We start from the raw sequence: 20,995 nt of genomic DNA on the forward strand, positions 1-20,995 counted from the left end.
TAAATATTATGTTTGAATGAGTGCTTGTGTATGTATGTATGAAACTGATTTGCATTACAGAGAAAACGCATAAGTCATTCTTTTACACAGCATTTGAAACTAATCAGGTTGTGTAGACATATTTTTACACATTTCTGCTGTGATTCCCTTTCTGACAAATGGTGATTGAAATGTACTGTATGCATAAACAACACTGAATAAACACATCAGTACTCAAAAAGCACCACATACATACTGCATACATACACACACAAATTCTTCATAAAAGCAGTAAATGCGGAGAATACATTCAGTTTGAGGTGCAAATTCACGTGTACTTTGTGCAGTATGACTCAAGCTGTAATTTTATCCAGGATATCAAAATAAAATGACTAAAAAGACCCAAATGTGGTAATTAAGGCCAAGATTCAGTCTAATTAAAGTTCAATAAGCAGTTTTTTTGTTTTTGTTTTTGCATGTTGCTTGTATGTCAACAATGCAAACATATAGCATTTGTTTAGATTGACAGCTGGTATGGGCACTGCATTGACCGAATCAAGGTCTGGATAGAGTAAAAATAACATATAAGTTTGTATTGGTTCATAGTGGGATGTGTATGTGCATAGTAACGTGTGATCTTTGCTGTTCGTTGTCATAAACCTGCATATATATGCTTTCATGGTACAAATGATTATTTGAAACAAAAGAAAATGACATATTTGAATAATAACAGCAGTTTCATTATATAATAAAGCCTTTTTCCCTTTTTTTATTCTTTTTCTTTTTTGTGGTGTGGTGAATTGTTCACTAAGTACCCACTAAGTAAAACCATAAATAATATCTTCATTTTCTTTGTCTAATACTTTCATGTTCCCTGTTTTGAAGCAGAAAGATCAATATTATAGTTGTCCCTATGAAAATATGAATTTGTTTGGTTGATATTTGATATTTTCTGACTATATGTTTATTATTATTATTTAGCCTACACTAAAAAAAAAAATAGTATTTTTGTCTTGTTTTCCAGTAAAAATATCTAAACATTCTTAAAACGAGATAAATTTAATTGAGAAGAATATATTGTCTTGTTTTTTTTTTTTTAGAGAAATCAAACAACATTTTGTAATATTTATGCGTATAACATGAAAAAGCAATTTTCCAGGGTAAAAAAAAAAAAAAACCTTGATTCAAAGGGAAAACAGTTTTTTCTTGTTTTAAGCATAAACCCCACCAAATTTTTTTGACTTCTCTTAAAACAATACTTAATATCTTGTCATTATTGTTAAGTTTGTTAGATATTTTAACCAGGAAATAAGACAAAAACGCTCCGTAAAAATTTTTTTAAAATGATTATAAAGGTTTTTTTAAGAATTTATATTTTTTAATTTTTAATTTTTATAGATTATACTTGAGCTCCTAAAAGGAGTACCATTGTCATAAGTTCATCAACCGCTTTAAGATTTGCTATCACAGGCTCTGACATCATAATGCAATGAATGTTTCATTAAAAAAAATAAACATAAAAACTTCAAGTAAAAAACTCTGATATGGGCAAGTGCTGCCCATCTACCTCTCCTCAGTTGAGTTATGCTGAAATACTAAGAATGATATTTGTCATTGTATGTGTAAACTGAATTAAATTAGAAAATGTGGTCTCACTTTATATTAGGTGTCTTTAACTACTATGTACTTCAGCATTTGATACAATGTGCTTATTATGTACATACATTTTGTTGCATCTTACATATATTTTAAGTACCTGCATTCAAGTGCATCTGTAGTTACACTGTTACCCTTATCCCTAACCCTAAACATAACCCTATCCTTACCCTAAACCCTAACTCCTAAACCTACCCATACCTCAACTTCAGTAGCAGCAAATGTGAATTTTGTGAGAATTTTGCAGAACCACATGTAGTTACACAATAAATACATTGTATTATATGTATTTTAATGTTATTACACAGTAGTAGTTAAAGACACCTAATGTAAAACTCTTAAAAATCATAAGTTAATAAAGTATATTTTGGTATATAGTTATTTTATATACCAGTATAAAGGTGCATTTGAAATGCTGGGACAATTTACTTAAACTCAGCTCTAAACCAACCTTGGTTAACATTAAAAACCCTTATCTGTGTTTGTTATTTTTGAGGAGGTACATTTCGGTTAAGGTGTTAACAACAGGATGTGATGTCACTTACATCACCATCTATTGTGTCAAAAAAGCCCTATACAAGGATTTCAGAGTGCAGAGAGACACAGGAACATGAGCTTTTTAGTGTGCGTGACCTTTGTGAATGTCAGCATGTGAGTTTTTGAACACTTTCTATGTAGCTATGGAAAAATGGTTGCATGTTTCCATGTTTCCTTTTGCTAAAAAATCTTGCCCAGTGAGGCCCACAGACACTTAAATAGGGGTGGAGTTTTGGAGTCCAGGCTCTGTTGATATTTAAATTATATTGAACAGAAAGACCTGTGTGAGAGAGGTTATGACATTAGCGAGACGCACTGTTGATTCACTGGCCGGCACCGCTCGGGTCACACTGCAACAGTCGCACAATGGAAGGGTCGCTCTTTGCACCCTCTACAAACTCCTCCAGTGACAGCTTACCTGAGAGAGAACACAGGACAAACGTCGAAAATTAACAGCTATCAAGCAGCAGGGGTTAGTATTTGGGGAGGTATTATCATGAAACCAAATGATCGGAAAAGCATACTACCATACTACACTTACTACTTCTCCAGTATATAGTATGTATGCTGTGCACAGTAAAATTTTCTATATGGACTAAATACTTGGATGGACATTTGCCATGTTGAGCACTATACAACTGAGCTTCCTACAGAAAGAGAGAGCAAGAAAGCTCACCATCACGATTTGTGTCCATCTGGCGGAAGATCTTCTCTGTGCGTTTCTCAGGTGTGGACTCGTCCTCAGGCATTTTCATCACTGAAGAAACCATCTTATATATGGCCTGAGGAACAAACACATCAAAGAGAACATCAAAATCAGCTTTGTTGAACAGTACACTGCATGGAATTTTGGAGTAGGCAAACAAGTGCAAAAAAAATCTCTGCTCTGCAAAAAAATGATTGATTTGAAACGCTCTTCATAGATAGCAACTCACTAAAATACGGGACAATGGGCATCCCGTGCATGGCGTCATAATTTCTGCCAAAGTACAGGACGCCCCGGCTAATACGGGACACTTGGCAGCACCGCACACAGGAGATTTAACGTACAATAAAGCTGTTCAGTCAATTTTGCAGGTGAACCCGGAAGACTAATTCACCATGGGTTCCCTCGGGAATTTCCTATGGGTTTGTAGAATAGGCATTTTTGATTTATGAGTAAAATAAGATCTGTGGTGCAAATTACTTGAAGAGACGTTCACATTTTGCTCTAGAACATAAACTGCACACAGTCATAACTCAAATGTCGATTTTGAAGTCGTTGTGTCTTTTAAAAATGCATGTTGCTAACCCATCGCTACACAAGGACTACAAAAGTCATCCATTTTGTAAAGCTTGTAGATCACATGCCCATGGTAGTTGTAGTCCTTAATTAGCACTCTGATAGCAAAACACTTTTTAAAAACACAGCAGCTTCAAAATTTACGTTTGAGGTATGATATGTAATTTATGTTCTAGAACAAAATGTGAAAGTCTGTTCAAGTTATTTTAACCACTTATTTTATGCAAATCTAAAACTGCCATTATAAAAACCCATAGGACATTTCCAAGGGGAACCCATGGCTTGATAATGCCAAAGTGTTTTCTCTAATGATTCCAATAGCAGTTGATGTTAGCATGTTGCTAATGCTAGACTAATGATGCAATACTTTAATAAGTATACAAAATACACAGCACGCACACAAATATTGGGTAAAATAGTCTATAGTTAATTAGATTGCATTCTTTTTATTTATACTTTTTCGTTTTTAATAAAATATAACTATTTATAATGAACATTTCTCTTGACTCATCGGCCATCTTGGCTGAATGTTTTCACAGGGCTCACTGCAGTGCATATATGCGATGCTTCCTTAGAATTTGGCCAAAATGAGGTGTCTTGGAAGGCAGCATTATTATGTTGCCTATATTTTGGAATAATTTTTATTGTCAGGAGCGCTCTACGATGCCTTCAAATTTGTTTAGATAGGCAGCTCATTGTAGGCTCTGGAACAGAGCTAAAATCTGCATTTTTGGAATTCTGTGTTGATTTTAAACAGGAGCAGTCACAAGCTAACTAATTTTACATCACTATAGTGACTTATTTTTTCCAAGAGGCAAATTGATTGAAAGGTCAATTACAGCCATTTGCATGCACTCAGCTGTCAGTTTCAGAGAGTGCACTATTCTCACGAATAGCTGCAAAGATGTGAAATTCACCTATCTATATAAGCAAAAATACTTGCCTGCTGCACTCAGCCTGCTCTAATTGAGCAAAAATGCTGGACACAAATGAAAATTGCTTCATGAAACTATTTGTTTTCCAGACAGTTCAAAAACAAGGTTATAAGGCACAATCCAAAACCCTGAGATTAGATGTAATATGATACTGTAGATTTGCCATACGGTGTTATTCTTGGAACTAAAATAGCTGAAAAACACTAGTCTTCACTATAAGTTTGGGCATATCACCTCCGTAAGCATAAAACCATTGAAAAGTGTTCTTTGATGCACCCAATGGTTGACTGATTATGTCATTTCAGGTGAATGCATCTTCAGGAGGCCTCCATGTGGCTTGTGCAAGGTTCTCATAATTTAGGTACAACTTTGATATGGTTGTTATATAACACTGAGGCTGGACTTTTTGGACAGTTAATTAACATTTACATTATAGTGACACTGTTTCCTAATCAGACCCGATGCAACAAGTTTCCAGCATCAAGTAGTTTATCTATCCACACTAAAAGCGAAAATGCTGTGCAACATGACAAAATCACAGCCAATCAGAATTTTTTTTTTTTATGTTTACTGTACAGCAATTCAGTCATAACAACTCAAGTTCATTTTCAAGTATTATAATGGATATGACAAGTTAGTAAGTTTGGTCTTGGTGGACTGGATCTGCTTACGCTGCTGCTCCTGTTGCAGAGCAAGTATGAAGACTTGTTACTGCTAAGAACAAACAGGCATTCTGTGTCAAGCATGTAAGACATGCTGCTGCTGCACAGTTAGACAGTACATACAATGCCCTTGAAGCAGCTCTAGACAGGTGATGCTTGGGAGGAGGAGGCTTTCAGTGAGAAAACTCTTGTAGCACTGCAAACAACTGAGGGAATTTAAATGCTAGACAAAAGGAGGTATGCAAGTTGATTGGCTAACATAATTACATGTCACAGGGCTATCAGCTTGCACCATCAAAGGACCTATCATATTGGCCATGAAATAATCGAGTCATGTTGAAAAGACCTATCAGCTTACAGTATGTTATGTTTCATGACTGAATTTAAAAGTAATTTCTGTGGAACAGGATTTTTGACCAATGAGATTTGATGTGGGCAGGGCTACCAAGCTCAATAGCAAAGAAATAGAAGCCAAGCGACTGTACCATTGGTTGTCACTGTCATGGCTAGTTAAGGGGCATTCACACTGACCTAGCACATTTGCATAAAGTTTTACTCTCTGCTCAACTTTGTTGCATTGCCAATGGTCCCTGTCACTCATTTCATAAAATGAACAACTTCCAATCACCTTTATATACATTACCTACCTTAAATACCACATGAAATCAATATTTGTTTTGGGTTTTGTTCTATTGTCTTTGAGGCCATGTATATTCTAGTTTAAAAATATTCATCTTTAGCAGATATGTGCCTTTAACACAACAGAGTCTTTCTCTTCTAGGTAAACAAACCAAAAATATTAATGACTCATCTTACACTACATGACTAGTTCAAGAGTTGATTTTTGTCTAATAATATGCTCGATGACAATGTCCCTCCCCAATACAAGTAAAAAAAATCATGGTTCATGGCTCTGATAACTAAACTAACTAAAGTTAGTAATTAACTAAAGCCCTTCAATATTTCCAGGGTCAAACATTAAGGGGAGATTATGTAAAAAATGCCCCTGAATTCAAAATGTTACGAGAAAAAAAAAAAAAAAAAAAAAAAAAATTACTATTGTAATATTGTCCCATAAAAAACAATAAGTTAATTTCTCATCCTGGTCCCACCCAAAAATCCTGTTTCAATAAGAAATATGTCAAAACAGGGAAGTAAACTAAAAACATTGTTTGTCACTTTATTGTGTGATGCCTGGTTTGGACATAGTTCAACCGAGCATAACAGAGGTATAGAATCACAATCACATAAACGCACCTGTACAATCTCTAGCATTTCCGCCTTGCTAATGTATCCATTTCCATCCAGATCGTACATGCTGAAGGCCCACTTTAGCTTCTGATCCAAACGGCCACGTGACGTGACGCTCAAAGCAATGATGAACTCTCTGAAATCTATTGTTCCATCTCCATTGGCGTCGAAGGTTCGGAAGACGTGCTCGGCAAACTTTGACGCATCTCCATAGGGGAAAAAGTTGCCGTAAATCTTCTTAAATTCATCCATGGAGAGCGCACCACTGGGACAGTCCCGCAGGAAGCCCTTGTACCACTCCTGGATCTCATGCTCGGTAAAGTCTGTGTTTTCCACCAAGTCCTGCATCACCTCGGGACGGAGCTTGCTGTTTTGCTTTCCCATGTTGATTGTCTAGTTTCGACTGGAGAGACGAGAAAGAGAGATAATGGGATGGAAAGTGTAAAAACAGTTACTAACATTCTGCCAAACATCTTCTTTTGTGATATACAGAAGAAAGTCATACTGGTTAGGAACTCATGAGGGTGAATGAATGATGACAACTGCCATTACAGTTAACAACAGAATTCATTGAGTCTCTGAGGCACAGAAGAATTTTAACAGAGATGTTTGTGAAGAATCTGGGAGGAGCACATACGAAAACAGCCAAGTATCATTGTTTGAGATCTGATGGGACGACCCCCTTTTCTGTGAATCTACAAGTATGCATGCAAAGCACTGCATATCTGCCACATATCTAACACTCATCTTCCTTTTCCCATCTGTCAACTGAACTTTCCACTGGTAGACCGCAGCGATGCTCTCACCTGCTGCTGTGTGTGTACAGTGTGTGTGTGTGTGTGTGTGTGTGTGTGCAGCTGCACCAAAATCATTTCCTGATGCAAATGTCTTGAGTGTGCCTGCAGTCCTACACAGCCAGCGTGCACGTGATCCTGACAGCACATTTTAGGGTCATACTATGCAATTGATTCTTTTTATAGTTTGATAGGATTTTTTAAACCAAATTTGTGTAAGACTTTTAACATTCTATCAGACAAATAACGTGTTGAAGTGTTAATAAATTCCATTGTGCCACATTGAGGTAAATAATACATTGCCATACATGTTGGGACATACAGTAATTATGTCTTTAGAATGGTCCTATAGATCCTAACAGGGTTGAAAGTAACAAGGTTCAAAGTTTTACAGTTTAATTTGACAATTACTAGCCTTTGGTTAAGGCTGCGAAACTAAAAGGTGCATTTAAGAAAAATTTGTGCTGATATTTCTACTGTTCAATTATCACTTGCTTACTGCACAAAATCATAATAACAGTGTTGACATTTTGAGATAATCTCTTCACTTCTTCAAAGGAAGATGATGTCGTTATGACAAAGATTTTCGATATGTAAGGAATAGTTTAGTACTTTAAAAGGAGAAAATTGATGTCAACAACTTAAAGAAATAACTTTTAGTAATACAATATGTCAACTAAAATCGACTAGATAAAATCAACTTAAAATCAACAATATATATATATTCTAACATTGTATTTCCACCCACTTTATTTTCACACCCCGTGGATACAAGCAACAACAACAAAAAAGCAAAAAATAAACACACACACACACACACACACACACACACACACACACACATTAGACAAATAAAATAAAGTTACTGAATATTAGTTGAAATTTTCTTAAAAATGTCTATATTAACAAATAGCAAAAGCTGGCATCAGCTGTTTTGCTATTTGCTGTATATGAGGGCCACAAATATCATCTTTTATATAGAATGACCCATTATTCTCATCTATATCCACTGAGATGAGTGGGGACAGAGAAACTGATGGGGAGAGTGATGGGGGACAAAAAACTAACATTTACAGAGATTATGAGATGGAGAAACTGAACCTCCTTTTGTAAACAGGAAGCGGTCCATCAGTTGGCCTTTCACTGCTACTCACGTACTACATGTGACTGTCAAGCCCTACACTATATATAGCAAGTGCTTTTTTTAATATCTACTTTAATAAAGAAAACCCAATGTGAAAAAAAAAAGAGTAATATATATATATATATATTTATTTATTTTATTTTATTTTTTTATTTAATTAAACATTTAATCGATCAATGTCATATTAAACGCTATAAAAACACTGAGGCTCACATAACATTTTTACCATTTCTCTCACATACAGCATGTGCATGTTTTTTGGAAACTGTCAGTCATAAATGCTGAAACATCTTTCAATTCAAATTAATGGAACATACTGTAAAGTGACTAGTAGTTTGGAGGTTATTATTAATCAAAGCATTCTGAACCTTTCCACTTGCTGCTAATGGTAATTACTGAGTGACAAAATATGTAAAGACAGCTAATAAAATAATAATGGAATAAATGAGTGAGAGGGAAAAAAGACTCATAGACTTTCATTGCAGGAGGGACCTAAGACACTGTATCTAGAGAGCAGAATATCATAGAGACTTGCAGGTGGGGCTCTTTTTACTCGGGTCACCCAGAACATCCTAGCAAATTGAACCATCAGAGCCATTGAACTGAACATGATCTTCTGAGGCCTGACCGGATCTACCAAACCCTCATCTTAGATGAAGAGCCCCTGCTGTCCCACTGTCATGCCAAATCCTAATACCGCTGCCAGAACCTCCCTTGGACCACAAAGCAAATCCATTAGCTGAGGGGTACTTTCTTCGGTGCCCGATTAGCACATCTTTAACATCAAAACATGTGAATGAATGCATTTACATTTTATCTATCACAAGTCACATTATATCACTGAAGCTACAAATGCGCATATTCATAATTTCTCATTCTTTTTGTTTTCCAAACTTCAGGTTAGCAAGCTATATAATTAGCCTGATAGCTTAGCATATAGCACACACACATTCACTCATTTACTCACCCTTGTTCCAACCTCGTATTATTTTCAGAGGAACACAAAAGGAGGCAGAATGTGAGAGACTGACAGCCTCATAAGTCACCATTCACATTCATTACATCATTTTTACACACAACGAACATGTTACATGAATGGTGACTGAAGCTAACATTTCCTTTTGTGTTCCTCAAAAGAAAGAAAGTTATATGGGTTTGGGAGAACATTAGGCTGGGTGAGTGAATTTTTATTTTTGCATGAACTATCCCTAAGCAGTCTTGGTTACTCAGGATGGAAGCGAACATCAAATGCACAAAAGACCAATTTGTCCACAGCAGGCTTTTGTGCCGCTCCTGTGGAGGGAACACACGTATAAAAGCATCATGATCAATCTAAGTTTAATTGCTAAAGGGATATGCAGCATTTGTATTATTTTGCAGTGGGTTGTCATGTTAACAGACCAACATGATCACACAGGAAGTCGGCAAGCTGTTTCCGAAAGTTCTAGTACCTTAGGATCAGCAACAGTATGTCGACTCATTGACATGCCCTATCTCCCATCGGACATATTTGGAACGGCTCAACAACATTTACTTTCCCTCATGGCAAAACCGGTAGCACGTTGCGTCAGTTGCATGGGAGACCACAGTTCAATCCCCATTCAAACAAGGAAGTTATTACATTGGTATAAACAATCACAAGCGTGATAAGAAGGTTGTATTTTTATCCCTAACATTGCATTTTGTCTCTACTAATGGTTAGGGTTAGATTTCGGTTTTGGTTTGGGGGTAGAGTAAATAAAATAAGCATTTCTCTTCACTGTTTTACACGCTGCTCAGCTGAAAACAATTATTTTTACAACTGGCTTCTGGCGACGTCTCCTGGATATAAATGGGTGTCACGCTTGTTTATATGCTCTGAAACACTTACCACTTTAGCCTCTTGAGGCAGTGTTTTCAAATTTGGTCAACGAATACTGAATTTGGCTAAAGAATAATCGGCACACACTTGCCGAATTTTATGTGAGATCAGGCTGAACAGACGGTGTTATCTAGCTGTCATTGAAGCACAAAACAATGGGAATTATCGCTAAAACAAAATAAGGAAGGAGACCACTCAAATCACACATGGCTAAATGAATGCAGAGGGATGCAAATGCTCAGATCGAAGAATAAAGAATATACATTAAATGAGACTTTTACATTTTCTGAAGAAAATATGTGTGTAATTCTTGTGCACATCAAAAGATGTCAACACAATGTTAGGGTGTTGTGAGTGGTAATTGCCAAGACATTGCTATATGACTGCTAGGGTGTTCTGAGTGTTATTTTTGTATGTTGTTATGCAGTTGAAAGAGATTCTAACCTGGTGAAAATTGTGTTTAGGGTATTGCTAGCCTTTTCTATTGTAACACTGTAGTAACCATGACTGTTGTAACCATGTTTTGGGGGTGGAAACCATGGTTTTACTACAGTATTATTTTAGTATCCATATTGTAACCATAATTTTTACTATAGTAATATTGTAGTAACCATGATTAATTTTGTGGTTATTATGGTTTTACTAAAATAATAGTTAAACTTAAGCTCAATTGACAGCATTTGTGGCTGTGATGAGGAGGAGGGCGGGGCAGGGCTGTGAGTCCGCATCCGGCTCGGCCTTATCCCTCTCCTCGGCTGATTAGCCCAATTGGGGGCCGGCCGTGTGGCCCCGCCCTCCTCGTCACAGTGGCATAATTTTGATTACCACAAAAATACATTTTGATTCATCCCTCCTTTTTAAAAAATAAATAAAATAAAATGTGGGTTACAGTGAGGCACTTACAGTGGAAGTGAATGGGGCCAATTTTTGGAGGATTTAAAGGCAGAAATGTGAAGCTGATAATTTTATAAAAGCACTTACATTAATTATTCTGTTAAAAATCATGTATTATTTGAGCCGTAAAGTTGTTTAATTTGTAATTTCTACAGTCATTTTAGGGTTTTAGGGTTTGTTGACATATTGTAAAATTATCTATAACCTTACACAGAAAAGATAAGTAAGTGATTTTATCACACTAAAATCATGTTAACCGCATATTGGTTATGTCTTGTGGCTATACTTTTGAAAAAGTGAGTATTTTAACGTTTTCTGAATGTCCCCATTCACTTCCATTGTAAGTGCATCTTGTAACCAAGATTTTTGCTTTTTTTAAAGAAAAGGAGGGACAAGTCAAAATAAATTTTTGTTTTAAACAGTATTAAGCCACAAATGATTGAGCTTAACTTGCATTGGACCCGGAATATTTCTTTAAACTATGATTGGTTTATGGTTGTAAGGGAATGTCACTCTAATTATATATATAACTATCAGGTGGTATTATTGAATTCTGCAATCTTACTGCAGTCTTAAATAATATTATCAGATTGTTATATATCTAAAAATATTTTAGCTTCATTTAAAAAGATTATGGGACTTTTTCCGTCCATTTTATCATCCACTATGGTGAAAATCATGTTGGACAAGTTAAAGTTATAGGTTTGCAAAACGCCTAGTAACACATTGTGGTAAGTTTTAGAAGTGCTAACGTCTGAGTGTGATCACCAGATTTTGAGAAGAAAACTGATTCTTTCCAATCGCACAGAGGCATCTGTTGTTTTGACTGTTATCCTGGATGGGTCTGTGCCACCATCACCCATGACATCACCCCTGATCCCTGCTCAGGACAAGCCATGTTCTTCAGAGCCTGAGCTTAGCCTGTAATTATAAAGCAGAGCTTGTTGCCTGTGGGATCAGTGATGTTCTTGGATTCTCTATTTCCAGGGTCAACCGCTCAAAGATCTCTGTCTCAAATTAACCATAAGACTCTTAGAGCCTTCAGTAGCACTGCAGTGATGGCACGCTTACGTAACAACAGGCCGACAGCTTGGCTACAGGTGAACACAAGTTACTGATGTTGAGGCAAAGACAGGTGACAGGTAACTCAGGAACATATCACACCCGAACGACAGTCACATGTGTTTGTTGTGAGCAGACACAGTGCACATATAACACTTTATATCAGTCAATGAAGTACATTAGCATCATGCTAACATCCAACTAGCCAATGAATCCTGAGCCCAAACAAGAAGCAAAATGAAAAGTTAATTGAAACATAACGAAAGTTGACCTAAACATAAGGTAGTAAACAGTTACTAAAGGAAACAGGAGAATCTTACAGGTCTATATAAAGCACAATAAAGCCGCCAAAGCTCAGGATGAGACTTTTTGCCACTTTTTATTTATGGCTCACTTTATTTACTAACTCAGCATTTTTTGTCTTGTTTTCCAGTTAAAACATCTAAACAACCCTTGGAGTCCAAGCATATAGACTGATGATGTCATTTCTTATTTCCTTCATGAATGTTTTTTTTTTTTAGAAAGCCACGGATTATGAAAATGTTGATTTTTATGCATTTGTTTTTGTTTTTTTTGGTTGGAAATTCGTGTTACTTTTTTTAACACATCTTCGAGGTGACTACTGTGTGACGTTAGCAAGCTATGACATTCAGTATGCAATTCCCCCCAGCTACTGTTATGTGTAGTTTATTATGTATTGTGTAATTGCTGTAAACAAATGTTGCCATTCTGAATTGAGGGACAGGGATAGATAAATTGTCTTCAGAGGATAGGCCTTGAATTAAGTTTATTTTTCAAATGTATTATTATTTTTTTTAATTATATATATATATATATATATATATATATATATATATATATATATATATATAGTGTGTGTGTGTGTGTGTGTGTGTGTGTTTTTTTTTTAAGCATAAACCTCCCTTTATTTTGTAAGATCTATGCCTGTAACAATTGTAAGGAAAATTATTATTTTACACTTTTTTTGCTACTAAAGTTAATTTATCTTTTTTTAAGGATGTTTATATATATATTTTGGTAAACAAACCAAATTAAACATTATTTTTGCAGTGATGATAAGAAATAATAAAAAAAGGATTGGGAAATGTTGCAAGCAAGATTCGAACTTGCGTCACCCGCATGATTATCACAGTTCAACATTTCAGAGAACCAAAACATTACCAGAAAAAAAAGTGATAATGCTAATAAAAATTAACTTTAGTTGAGATACAGTCTCTAAAAACAAGATTGATTTCCTTTGACTTTCTTTTCCTTTTTTTCTTTCCTTTTTTGCTTCTTAAAATAAATATGCTTTTTTTTTTAAATATTTTTTTTAATATTTTTACTATGAAATATATATATATACATATACAGACAAGAGGTAGAACATTCAGCTTGACTTTCAAATCAAACTAATGACTTGGCCGATTGTTTTGCCTGATGACATGTGATTTGTGTTGACAGCCTTAAAGGAATAGTTTACCCAAAAATTACAATTCTTTCATTTACCCAAATTCAAAATGTAATTTGAAACCCAAAGGAATTATTTGCAATGTTTAATTTGTTCTATCCCAGACAATGAAAGTAAATGTTAACCACGGCTGTCGAACAAGGCTTTCAGTGGATAATGACTTTAAATGATAATGACATTTAATGATGATTTAATTGTCTGTTTCTCACACAAAGCTTCATGGCTTTTTTTTTCTTTTGGAACTTGACTACACTGGTCTTCATCCACTTTCATAGTATGGAAGAGGACAGCTCAAACATTCTGCATAATTTCTTTGTAGTTCTACGGAGGAAAGTCATATAGGTTTGGAACAACATGAGAGTGAGTAAATGATGACAGAATTTTCATTTTTGGGTGGACTATCCCTTTAAAGTATGGATTATCAGAATGATGACAGAGATTAATGCTTTCTGATGGAGAGTCATACAAATGATGTGGCTCTCAGCAGGAAGGTGTGTGTCATGTGACAGAGAGGTTGATTTCTCCTCCACCCCTCAAAATCACAGAGGGCAAATAAAACCACATGCTCAGAAACAGAACTATGACTATGAAAATGTCAAAGCTGCACACTTCTTTATGAGGGAGCCTGATGCGATCACGGAATTAACACATGAAACTCTGTCATCATTTCCCTGTTCTTTCTCAAGCTTGCCAAAATAAACATATAACCGCATTAACTGTGCAAGAAAAGAATCAGATTTATCTATTTATGAGTTATCATGAGCGCATCTAGAGACATGAATCAATCTGCAAATTTCCTTCCAATATTAACAGTCATTTACAGTGCTTACGCTCTCACGGCTAAGCTCAATGAATGCTTGGACTGTTCTCACAGTGAGATCGGAAAGAGTAGGTCGACATTTCTTTATCTAAAATCGGCATATACTTACTGAAATTCGGAACACTGCCCCATGTGGCCAAAGCGGTAAGCATTCTTGGGCATAATGGTCATGTGTGAGCACCATTTTCTGGTGTGTAATATCCACGAAGCGAGTTGTTTTCTGCTGTACAGGCACATATGAGGAGCGCGGCCGCCACTGATAATGTGATTGCGATTACTCTCTGATCACAATGGGATTCGATCCACGTGTTCCCCACTGACGTGACGCACATCCAGATGCGACACGCTTCTGGGTGCGCCACAGGGGAAAGCAACTGAGTTGGAGCCGCTGCAGACATGTCTGTGAGGACATGACGGTGGTCCGTGAGTCGGTGTAATGTCGCCGATCCTAGTGTATCGGAACTATCGGAAACAATTAAATAAATTAATTTCCTTGAGAAGCAAAAATATGTAAGATAATACCACTAGAATATATTTTTTAATTTACATTTATTGTTCTAACCCAATTGACATATTTTTGGGGTATTTTTTATTTACTCTTATTTATTTATTTTTCTTCTTTTTTCACACTTTTATAGTCATAGAGAACAACCGATATCAACAAACAAACTGAATTTCAAACTGATCCAATACAGGCATAAAATTTTAGCTAGCCTCCAATCCAACACTTTATTTTAAGAAAGGAAATGTCTGTGAACAAATTTTCTTACTCATTCCATATTTATTTATGTAATACAAATGACTGTTGAAGGTCAATAGCCTGTGATATGCTTCCCTCGTCTCATTCCAAACCCTGATGTTTTCTTTTTTTCCTATTTAAAATCATGGTTACATTTGGGATTTGGATAAGGGGTTAGACTTCATAGTTAGGTTTATGTTTGGGTTAGGGGTTAGACTTATAAATCGTTATAACACTGGTCGTTGGTTTGTTTATTTTTAATTTCTCTATGGGAGTAAACTTCGTATGTTTTGGTACAAGCCAACTTATATGATTTCTTACGATTTTGCCATCTTGCACTATTATTACGACTTCTCATGAACCAGATTGATGTGGTTCAAATGCATTATGGATGGGAGATTTTTATCGGCCTCTCTGAACCCAGTGAAGTCTGTATTATAATGCTGTCCCATGGCTTACAGTATATAAAAATGTATAACCTCTGATTTTCATGGCATCTCCCTTCTCCAAACAGAACAAACAGCTCATATTTAACAAGACCTGCATTAATAAGTGGTGCAGCCAATGAATGCTAATCGTGCCTCTAATAGTGATATCAAATATGAAACTCACTTTGGATAAAAATGTTGGTCAAATGTTTAAAGGTAAAAGTAATGTACACTGTATCAACATTACAGGTGTGATATTACAATACTGCTAACTGAGAAGGGAAAAGGGATACATCTTATGCGATGGCAAAAATAAAGAGAAATTATAAAGTGCAGAACGAACCATGACCAGCAAAGGACTCTTTCCCTTTAGATAATCAATCTGGTTTCTGTCTGGTTTCTCTCTCTCTCTCTCTCTCCTTGTACCTGCAGGATTAACTCAAAGGCTCTGCGGGGCTAATCTGAAGCAATAGGATATAAATATAGACTCATGTCTGTTATTAAAGTGGCACTAAATATCTTATACCAGGAATTGGTGATAAAGGACCTGCAGCAGGTAGATAATGGATTGCACCGGTAACATGTAAAACACTGAACAATGTGCTTTTGTATCTCAATATTGCAATGTTTTGAGAAATTAGTGGACTAAAGTTCTCAGGACCAACGAAAACATGCATCACAATCCACTGTGCATAAATTTGGAACTTAAGTAACTGGATTATACGTGGTTATTTATAAGCATCTGTGATGGCCGTTAAACGAGTATTTGCAAGGTTAAAAATGGTGACCTCATCTCTCAGGTGTGACTTCTGCTAAGACGTTTGTCCTTACAAAATAGTTTTAAAACACTGTGAAATAAGATGGTGAAAAATAGGATTTTAATAAGACAAAATAAGATTTAAGATCCAGCCAAAGACTGGACTAAAGTAATGGACCCTGGTAAATGTTTGTACATCTACTTAATTGAGAAAAATTCAAGGAATGCGTTTTAAAATAGAAAAACTCACAGAACCCTCAACTGGCCTTTTTCACCAGTGACAAGGTCGTAAAAGATTCAAATTGAACCATTTTTCTCTGATGAAACAACATCTTCTATATTAATATCCCGATTGTGACGTAAAACATTTTTGTCTAGTTTAACTTTAAATGTCCAACCATCAATCAGCATCTAAAATCAGCGTTAACACTTCATAAACTATCGTGGCTGAACCCTGACACAATCCTTCTGTGAGAACAACATCAACCGCCATCGCGAGACACGTTCAACATGTGGTGACTGAATTCCAGTTCATGCTGTTAGAGTAAATATTTGTGCAGCTCCTATTTTTAGAAACCTTATTCATAATGTTTACTCTTGCACTTTTAAATCATTGTCAGTTAAAGCAATATCGACATGACACATCACACAATCACAACAAACAGGAAATGCTTTAACGACAAATTGAATGTAGAGCAACTGAGCTGTGAAATGACTATTGCTCAACACCATGGCCAATTATCATGCTTTCATGATGTTCATTATTGTTCTGAGCTGCTGTCGCTGTGAATTATTATAATTAAAAACACAATCCTGACAGCTCACAGACTGATGTGCTCCACTCGGATTCAAAAGCTTTCTGAGAGAGCATTCTGAAAGTAAGTTACAGTATGCATTTACTTCATTTACAGTATGCTATACTGACTCTAAGATTCAAAGAGAAAGTGAATGGTTTGGAATGGCTTAGATCTTCAAAGCAAAACAAGTTCAATCTAGATATTGATCTTCCATCAAAGTATTGTATATTTTGACTCTCTTGAGGTGCACAACTAAAACGAAGACATTAATGGATGGCAACAGTGATGATGCCCTAATCCCAAACCACACAGATCCTTTATATGTGATTCTCTACATCCATCCAATATGATAATACACTAGAGATGAGCTGGGTATGCTGATACTATCCATGCTTTCCTTCAAATTATGTACTTAAGCTTTTTGAATATCAGAATTAGAGACAGCTTTGACACAGCAGTAGTTGACAATTTACATGTCCACTTTTTTAAACATACAGATTTTTAGGGTAACGCTTTACAATAAGGTTGTATTCATTAACATTAGTTAACTACATTAGTTAACATGAAGTAACAATGAACTAATTCATCTTGGTTAATGTACATTTCAACATATAATAGTTTATTTTAACATCAAAAGTTGTATATGTTAACATTAGTTAATACACTATGAACTAACATGAAATAACAACGAACAGCTGTACATATTTAATTTAACAAAACATTAACCAAGAATAAGAAATGATAAAAGAAATGTTGTTCAATGTTAGTTCATGAAACATAATGCATTATGTTATCGAATACCAATTAGAAAGTTTTACCGATTTTAGGTTAAAGTGTGTGTGAATGCAAAAAGGAAAGCATCTATTTTAAGGTGCTGTGACTGATCATGTTTAATTTATTACGTTTTCCCAATTTTTAATACTATTTTTGCCTTCACTAGATCATATAAACAGACAAATGTTTACTCACTTAATATGATCCCAAAACTGCATATATAATTATTATACAACTATTAGAAACTTTTTGTTTAAAATAGTTTTAGATGGGACACCGCTGTCACTTTTCAAGTCATGTCAACTACTCACTGTCAGATTGCCTTCTTCCATCCACCTTAACATAAATGATGAAATACTGTTTCACCTGTTCACTTTTAGTGCTTCCAGCTTTCTTTCCTGCTTTGCTTCCTCTCTCTGTCAGCTCGATATGTCACCAACATTTAGTTGCAGCTCTGCACAGGAAGCTCTGTGGCCCTTTGAGCGACACTCCCCTCTCCTTTTCTACATTTTCTTCTCCCTCTCTTTATCTATCTCTCTCTCAGCTCTCAGGGGCTTTACTAAACTCTCCCACAAATCTAAAGGCTCTCTGTTTCCACATCCCTACAGAACGTCACATATTTCCGAGCGCCCACTTGTTTCTGAGAGTGGGCTTAAACTGTCTCTAAACGGCATTTTTCTTTACTGGTTTCTGAACTGCCTGTGAGATCAAAACTTCATTTACGTCACTGTGGAACCTACATACATGCCGCAACAATGTGAAAGGAAAAAAAGGCTTCCTGCAACCTGAGCTGTTTTGTTAAATGTTTAGAGAGCACCTTTTTCAGTTTGTTTATCAAGCTGCAGTGGTGAACCTGAATCTCCCATTTTATCCCATTACAGTGATCAGCCGCCTCAGTAAGATGAACTAAGTCTGTTGAAGTTCAAACAAAAGACTTATTTCCTCTTTCACATAAATTCATGTGATCTTGTAAAACAATAGGTAAGTTGTTATATGTACAGTGTGGCTTAGAAACCTTTGCATATGAGTAGTAAAATGGTTGCAAACACATTGTCTGGCTTTTTCATACGGCATTGAAAATGAGCATTTAGGTCTATTTATTGTAAACTACAAAAAAATCCAAAGAAAAATCAAGCTAAAATATATGCTGTAAAAACTGGTAACTTGCAGTAGTTCACATTTAAATACATTTTAACTTAAAATCAGGTTGGACGTGTTATTTGTCAACCATCCCTGCATCTAAGCTCCTGAAGTATATACTCTGCTGTCTAAATGGCACTCCAAAGTGAATGTTGAGGCTTTAGCTTTCAGGTGAGAAGCTCATCCTTTTGAATCTTAAAGTGTTCCCTCCTCTGAGCCTTATGTTCCAGGATTTATCCAAAGCCAACAGGTCTAAAATCCACTCTGGTCAGCTCCTAGTTGCTTTTCTCAGTGGAAGAAAGAATCAAATCGAACAGAAACAGCAAAAACAGGTGCTCCTTAATTTTGGGTAGAGGTGTCCTCATGCTACCAGCTTTGAATGTGGTATCCACGTTCTTCACTTTTATAGCCTCAACACTGTATGTCAAGTAACAGTTTTTCTCCATTCATTCAAACCTCAATGAATACCTCAAGAATGAAACCATGGCTTGATCTTTTGGATTTAAAATCCTCTTCCTCTTTTTGACCATGGAGCATGCATGTTCAACACACAGTATGACAGCACTTGAGATTTTACCTGTAAGAAAAACCAATCTAGACACATTCTGTTCTGGACAAACTGACAGAACTCACCTCAGGTGTTTGTTCTGGTGCCGTGTGATTTTAGATGGCCATAACCTGGGGACCTCTGTGGAGAAGAGGCGTTGGGTGGCCTCAGAGGTGAGATGCAGTGGCAGGTATCAGGAGCACGCTTTGATGCAACCAGCAGCAGCACTGAGAAACTCCACAAGACTCAGCTTAGTTCAGAGCAGCAAACTGCCTCCCACAGTGACGTCAAAGCTGCTGGTCACATGAACTGTCTGAAAAGCCTATGAGAGCAACCGTTGCCGTGGCAACAGGAACTCAGCAGTGACTCATGCTGCAACTCTGTCACTTTCTTGACTCCTCAAAAAGTCAAGAAGTCTGATAAATACTAATTATTAAACTGAAACTTAATAATATACAGTGGGATCCAAAAATCAGAGACCACAAAATTGAAAACCTGGGATTTGTTTTTTATTTAAATCTGGAAGTTAACTGAAAGCTTAAGTATTTTGAAAAGCTGAAATAAAAAAAAGTCATGATGAAAGTTGTGAGGATTCTGCACTATTTCTTGGTCACTATTCACATGCAAGTACATTTCTCATTTTCCAGTGAGGCACACAAGATGCTCTTTGGAACCTTTTTAAATCATGCTGGATAACATGGATCATCAAGTTTTGCACAAAATCTTGAACTTCATACTAACTAACTAGTGCATGCTGTCAGACAGATTATACCAATTATTCAATTCAACATTTCACTCAAATGCAAAACAGAATCATTTTCACTAGTGGGCTCAGACTTTTGGACCTCACTGTAAATAAAAATGCAATGAAGCTGTCCAAAAAAATTGATTAAATTTAAAAGATTGATTAAAATGCACACAAATACTTACAATGTATTGATCTACAGAATTATAGTGCAAAGAAATGCTTGCGCTTGATGCATTTAAAGTGCATTTTTGCTTTTTCGGCTTGTTTGGTCATGATCACATTGTAATGCACAGGGCAGGGAGAATGTGCAACCGTTAAGAGCAGACATCCCTCACATTGGAGTCCATGCTTTACTTAAGCAGATTAAAGGGAAGTCAAAGCCTCCACTCATTAGCCTTAACGTACAGACACCTTTTAAGGTTGCACGCTGAGTAAGTGATCTGCAGGGCTGCAGCCTGCACTGGCAGCGATTAATGCATTGTAATAAAACAAAGGAGCTCATGCAAAATACATGCAATGCAATCCCATGTCCTGTAGATAGCTTTTGATTTGCATGCATAATGTGTGAAACATAATACATCATAATATGTCTATTATAATGAGTGCCTGTACAAAGTCAGATCCTGTTGAAAAAGCATTTTATTCCTGAAAGGTTGCTCTTTCATAGCTCGGGAGACTTAAAGGAGAATTCTAGATTCAATTCAAGTTAAGATCAAT

General features: G+C 36.0%; 1 protein-coding gene across 3 annotated transcripts; it reads right to left on the reverse strand.

The window, feature by feature from the left end:
* Positions 1–731: 731 nt before the first annotated feature.
* LOC127420773 (neurocalcin-delta B) lies at positions 732–19,779 on the reverse strand. 3 transcript variants are annotated; one of them, XM_051663308.1, is made up of 4 exons: positions 19,617–19,779; positions 6,309–6,705; positions 2,849–2,954; positions 732–2,590 (listed from the first exon to the last, which is right to left on the reverse strand). In XM_051663308.1, exons 2-4 carry the CDS (start codon positions 6,684–6,686, stop codon positions 2,496–2,498), a joined length of 579 nt encoding a protein of 192 aa, XP_051519268.1. In that variant the 5' UTR covers positions 6,687–6,705; positions 19,617–19,779; the 3' UTR covers positions 732–2,495. The 3 variants fall into 3 exon arrangements, with proteins under 3 accessions (XP_051519268.1, XP_051519269.1, XP_051519270.1); XM_051663309.1 differs by lacking the exon at positions 19,617–19,779 and adding an exon at positions 18,210–18,592; XM_051663310.1 differs by lacking the exon at positions 19,617–19,779 and adding an exon at positions 18,155–18,258.
* Between the last annotated feature and the right edge of the window lie 1,216 nt (positions 19,780–20,995).

This window comes from Myxocyprinus asiaticus, chromosome 30 (assembly GCF_019703515.2).
Source record: "Myxocyprinus asiaticus isolate MX2 ecotype Aquarium Trade chromosome 30, UBuf_Myxa_2, whole genome shotgun sequence".
In the NCBI taxonomy this organism is placed as follows: Eukaryota; Metazoa; Chordata; class Actinopteri; order Cypriniformes; family Catostomidae; genus Myxocyprinus; species Myxocyprinus asiaticus.

Coding starts and splice junctions, on each gene's coding strand:
- LOC127420773 (XM_051663308.1), bottom strand. CDS start 6,686: ATGGGAAAGCAAAACAGCAAGCTCCGTCCCGAGGTGATGCAGGACTTG. Junction 2,955..6,308: donor AAATGCTAGAGATTGTACAG/GTGCGTTTATGT, acceptor TTTGTTCCTCAG/GCCATATATAAGATGGTTTC. Junction 2,591..2,848: donor GATGGACACAAATCGTGATG/GTGAGCTTTCTT, acceptor GTTCTCTCTCAG/GTAAGCTGTCACTGGAGGAG.